Source organism: Triticum urartu, chromosome 3 (assembly GCF_003073215.2).
Source record: "Triticum urartu cultivar G1812 chromosome 3, Tu2.1, whole genome shotgun sequence".
Taxonomy (NCBI): Eukaryota; Viridiplantae; Streptophyta; class Magnoliopsida; order Poales; family Poaceae; genus Triticum; species Triticum urartu.
Window position 1 is genome coordinate 115,672,390 of NC_053024.1, and position 5,785 is coordinate 115,678,174.

Consider the following 5,785-nt stretch of genomic DNA (forward strand, 5'->3'; position numbering starts at 1 on the left):
GAAATTTCACCATAACCAACATAACCAACTGCTAAACATCCACATCCGGACCACGAAGTGACGCGGGACAAAAAAAAGGTAAAACAATCACCTTGCAGTGATATTTACAAAGAAACAACGATGAACATTTTAATACCTCGTGCAATAACATGCACCACAATACTCCACAACCAGTTGCAAATCTGGTGCATCATGCTGGCTGAAAATCCTCAAGAAAATTTTAGAAAAACCAGTGCATAATCTAGGCCAACCTGTCTACAATAATTATTATAAAAAATGAAAATGTTTCCGCATTTTTCCATTCCACATCGAAGGGATCGTTAAACACTGCCAAAGCCCACACAAAATCTCTACGTACACACAGGCAGGTCACCAGTCACCACACCACAGCACACTCCCCCAGATCGGCTTCCGTTGCGAGACGGACCGCCCCCCGCTTTATTTCCGCCACCACCGACGCCGCGCCGGCGAAGGAGCCCCTCGCCAGATCGGATCCCTCCGCCGCGACGCAACATGGCGGCTCTGCTGATGCGTAGGCTCGCCGGGACCTACCGCGGCCGCGCGCCGCTGGCCGCCGCCGCCGCCGTTGGCGGGGCCGCGCTCTTCTACGCCTCGTCGAACCCCACCGTCGTACGAGACCTGCCTGCGCCTCCCCTCCATTTACCCTTTGTTTTTTTTTCCTCTTCGTATATATACTATCTAGTCGTGGCTAGTAGGGGGAAGAAGCGATGTTTATGTTTGCCTCACGGTGCCGAATGATTGCAGGCGCACATGGAGGAGAAGGGGGAAGATGCCGCTGCCAAAGTTGGTGAGCTCCAGCTCTGTTCGTTGTAAAATTTGAAATTCCTCTCGATCTTGTGGCTGTAGGGGTTTGTCAGTTTACACAATTCAGCTTGTAAATCTGTATCTCATTTGTCATGTCATGCCATTTCCTCAGTAGCAAGATGAATGAACATAGTGTTATGCCTGATATGTGCTTCTGCAATTGAACCCGCAAAGGGTGTCTACTGCCAGAAGTTTTCGATCTCCACACTTTGGTTTGGCGGAGGACCAGCGACTTCTAGACAAAGTTTTTGGGTCAGGAGCATCGGTAGAGTGCAGTAAAATGTGTCCAATTATCTGTTTGTTTTCCTATTTCGACAAAACACGAGAGCTTTGTGTATAGATTCACTGAGAGAGTGTGCGAAATGTGGTCTACAATCCAAGCCGACAGGAGGCTGATCCCACAATACACATGACAAAACCCTAAGCGCATAGCATTGCCAGGCATCCATTTGTTATGAACAATAGATCAAGGCCTCTCACTGTTAATCGAGACATGTCTGATGCCTCTGTCAGTTACTTAGTGTACATGAACTTATGTTGTCAGATGATGGAATGCTGGATTTTGGCATGAGCGGATAGAAACTGTGCTGTCAAGAGTTATGTCTAGCCATTAAGTACAGTGACCTTTTATGACCCTAATTTGACTACTTTGCCTTGTTCCAAAGTGAGATACTGCTCCGTAGCTGTTTTACAAGACTTAGTTGCTTAGAATCAGATATGACATCCAGTGTGATGATCTTAACGTCAAAGTCTGTGAATCCTGTTATCCTGAGTCCAAACTCTAGTTTTAGGTTGCTAGCTTATTATAGTTTAAAGTGGTCCTTTTCGTTAGACAATTCAGTTATTTCAGTGTGCGACAATATGTATCAGTTGTGCTTTTAGTTGTAAACTAATGCTTTATGTCCTTCTCTTTTTCAGCCCTTAACCCTGAGAAATGGTTAGAATTCAAGCTCCAGGAGAAGGCAACAGTTAGTCATGATTCAGAGCTATTCAGGTAATGGTTACCGTAGTTCTATTTTTGTGATGACATGATTGCATTAAATAGTTTATTGTGTTACGTGACAATATAGGCAGATATATTGTTACTGCGTAGATTATCTTCTAGCATGTCTGTATGTTTCAATACAGTGCTTAGACGTATTGGTTACTGAATTCACCTGTGATTTCTGTTGTTCATGTTAACAACTTCTCTTTCTTTGTCACTCAACTTTCATACCAAATTTTTAGTAGACCAGATCATAAAGAATCCAAAATGACGCAAACTTACATTTGCAAATCAACTTTCTTTGAAATATCAGCTCTTTATCATGCTGTTTTATTTTTTAAGTTCATCTGTAATGTTCTCATATTTTGAGTCTTATGCAAGCGATTTTACCTGGCAGATTTTCGTTTGACCCATCTACTAAGCTGGGCCTGGATGTTGCCTCATGTCTCGTAACAAGGTATTTCTATTTATTAATGTCCCCAAGTCCTAAGATATCTCTGCCAAGAGGTTTTTTCTCTGAACTTTAAACGCAGTCATGTCAAATGAATAACTAAATGAATGCCGTAGATCCTGATGATGTTCTAATAACCTTAACTTAAACAGCTGTTCTATTAACCATAACTTAAACCACTGTTCTATCTAATAATAATTATTGCTTAAGAATGATGCTATTTTTATCAAGCAAACACATTATTGCACATACGTTAATCATTCAAAAACAATTATATCATTTCAGGGCCCCCATAGGTCAGGAAGTGGAGGGAAAAAGAAAATACGTCATTCGCCCGTAAGCAAACACAGAAGCTTTTCTCCATTTTTGCATATGATAACCTAATTTATAATAGTAATTTTGATCAATTAAATTCGAACGAGACTTTTATCCTGTTGTCTGCAGGTACACACCTATCTCTGACCCAGATTCTAAAGGATATTTCGACCTATTAATCAAGGTATCCAAAAAATTGATGTCTACATTCCATAACCTGCTAGTTGCTTGTGAATATTCATGGTTCTTTTTATTGTGCTATTGCAATTTGCTAGCTTGTTTTGAAAATGGAATCACAAAATACTGAGAAGATCTTCTATTGCACAGGTTTATCCTGAAGGGAAAATGTCTCAGCATTTTGCTAATTTGAAGCCAGGAGATGTTCTCGAAGTCAAAGGGTAAAGTGAAATGAAAATCTGATTTAGCTGCGTCACATATTATTACCTCTCAGTGACTGAAGTCTTTCCCTTATAGGCCCATTGAAAAGCTCAGATATAGCCCAAATATGAAAAGACAAATTGGCATGGTAAGGCAGAACCTTAAGTTTAGCAAAGCATCTACCTTCTTATTTTATTTCAGCAAGGCCAATGCTGAGAAACTAGTACTCATATTATTTGTTTACTTATAACTTTAGTTTAACAGCTTTCGAGCAGTTGGTTCTTTTCCTTTTTGTTTCTATTAAAGCATAGCTCTGTAGCCATATCAAATATACTAAATGCAGTTTATTCCTATGCTTCCAGGTTGCTGGTGGTACTGGCATAACGCCAATGCTGCAAGTTGTTAGGGCCATCCTGAAAAACCCTGATGACAACACTCAGGTAAACTGTCATCACAATTTTGCTTCTTTGCATTGACTTCATGCACTTTGATGCATATGCTTTTTGTTGAGAAGTATATTTTTCTTGAAGTCTTGAACATTCTGCAACACTATGCCCTAATCAGCGATGCTGCAAGGCAGATTAACGTCTCTATATATAGTTTTCACAAACAACATCAGTATTCTATCGTTGGGTTAATGTTCCTTGTATATTCTAATCTTATTCTTTCTTTGTTCTTCTTGTCTAGGTTTCCTTGATCTACGCCAATGTGTCACCAGATGATATCTTGCTGAAAAAGGAGTTAGATAGACTTGCCAGCAGCTATCCTAATTTCAAGGTTAGCTTTGGTGAATTGCTGGGGTTGCTCAATTGCCACATGGGTGAAGTTACTGCTAAGCATGATATCTTTGCAACATTTCAGGTGTTTTATACAGTCGATAAACCATCAAGTGACTGGAGGGGTGGTGTTGGCTACATATCAAAGGACATGGTTTTGAAAGGTTTGCCAGGCCCAGGGGAGGATTCTCTTATTCTTGTGAGTAGTTTCTGACATTTCTGAACATGCTGTGCCTTTAGCAGCATATCATCTGAATACTTTTGTCCATGGTAGCTTGTTTGTTATCTCTCTCAGTGTCAATGAATCATTGTTTATGGATATCGATAACCCCATTCTTATACTGTAATTGGATTATTAGGAGACCTTTTTCATCGTGGTTTTTATTTGGTCAGGTTTGTGGTCCTCCTGGAATGATGAATCACATATCTGGAAATAAGGCAAAGGATTATTCACAGGGCGAGGTAATGCGAATGTTATTTTGTCATTAACAGTACATTTGATTGCAATTTAACAATCTTACAATTCGGTAGTACTCAATTGGAGGAAAGCAGTAGGACTAGGATTCTTATCCCTGGGTAGGCAAATGACCTTCTTTGCATGCTAAATTATCCATCTAATATACCTGTCAAGAGCTAACAAGGGAGCACACCATTGATACGGACTGTACACTGTATTTACAGCATTTATTTTTTCCCTTTTAGCCGCTTCTTCAATCCAATTTGATTTCTTTTGCAGGTCACTGGCCTTCTCAAGGATTTAGGATACACGGCAGATATGGTATACAAATTTTGAGTCGATCACGGAAACGTAGGGACGCTGACATGCCCGCTGCCTGCCATGGCAGTAAAATAAACCGCAGCTGAACCTTTTTTTCTTGTTGCGCCACGGCAATTAGTGCCAAACTCAGAACAGTATGGTGCATCTTTTTGTAAGAATTTCGGTTCGGTTCTGTTTTGTCATCTGTGCGCGCTGCATGGACACCTGAATAACCTGACGCCGCCTGGTTGGCGGTGTTGTTTTAACCGGGCCGTTCTCTCTACGATACTGGAATGAATGAGGTAACAGTTTGATACAAGCCAAGCGTGCCATGATCTCAACTAGTGGGTTTCTTTTATGCGTCGGAACTGCTGTGCGGACGATTCCTTCAGGTCATATTCAAATCCTGCCGGCCGGCGATTATTTTATCAGAGGCTAACGTTTACTATTCCCGTTCAGCGGGTATTTGAGGTCTTTTAAGGACGAATTCGAAAGTATTTGTTGGTTGTGTTTTGTTAGATAACGGAAGAGAGCTCTCCCGGCCTTTGCAGAAAAAAAATCATAGCTTTGGATAATTCAAAATCAATATGCACGTTGCAGTGGACAGTGATAGATGGAAGATGCATCCTGTGATTGGTCGAAAACCTTAGAAAGCATTACCTCCATGCCAAAATAAGATGTTTTAGTCTACAAAACTAGCCTAAAATAAGATGTTTCAGCCTACAAAAATGTCTTATATTTTGATATGGAGATATTAATAGTTTACTGAAGAAGTTGACTTTTTAGAAATTGATTTGGACCTAAGAAACAGCAGGCGACTTTGGATTAGCAAAACCATTAGGAAAAAAATGCATGTGTTATTTACTAGTGGAGAACACAACGGTTTAGCAAGAGAATTTGCAGAACAAATGTTTCACGGATTGTTTTGCAGAAGAAATAGTGATTCAATCAGCAACGTCACCTGATACTCACAATACCCTCCATTACTGATTAATTGGCAAGTTTTGCACACATGCAATGAAATACGGCGGATGTAGACATTTTGAACATGACAAGCAAACAACTACTCCCTCCGTCCCATAATATAATAACATTTTTAACACCGCCAGAGTACCCTTGCTGAAACAATATTAGACATAAGAGAGCTAGCTAGCATGCTTACCATATTAGTAGAGACGTAATGTAATGGTTCCCAGCGATACCTAGCTAGTAGGAGTAGTACAATAATTAATTAACCATCCATGCACTACCGGTAGCTAGCAAAGCATAATTAGTGAGCATCAGAGGATCCATCAACC

General features: G+C 40.4%; 1 protein-coding gene across 1 annotated transcript; it reads left to right on the top strand.

Moving 5' to 3' along the window:
• The first annotated feature begins 348 nt into the window (after positions 1-348).
• Positions 349-4,807, top strand: LOC125543199 (NADH-cytochrome b5 reductase-like protein). The gene is made up of 13 exons (XM_048706465.1): positions 349-630; positions 766-808; positions 1,744-1,819; positions 2,208-2,267; positions 2,547-2,597; positions 2,706-2,760; positions 2,904-2,974; positions 3,051-3,102; positions 3,317-3,394; positions 3,642-3,731; positions 3,816-3,929; positions 4,124-4,192; positions 4,467-4,807. The coding sequence occupies exons 1-13, from the start codon at positions 514-516 to the stop codon at positions 4,521-4,523; spliced, it is 933 nt and encodes a 310-aa protein (XP_048562422.1). The 5' UTR covers positions 349-513; the 3' UTR covers positions 4,524-4,807.
• Positions 4,808-5,785: the final 978 nt, after the last annotated feature.

Excerpts from the sequence above, each read along its gene's own strand:
- LOC125543199 (XM_048706465.1), top strand. The coding sequence starts at position 514 with ATGGCGGCTCTGCTGATGCGTAGGCTCGCCGGGACCTACCGCGGCCGC. Across the intron at positions 631-765 it reads CCTCGTCGAACCCCACCGTC|GCGCACATGGAGGAGAAGGG; the intron begins GTACGAGACCTG and ends GAATGATTGCAG. Across the intron at positions 1,820-2,207 it reads CATGATTCAGAGCTATTCAG|ATTTTCGTTTGACCCATCTA; the intron begins GTAATGGTTACC and ends TTTACCTGGCAG.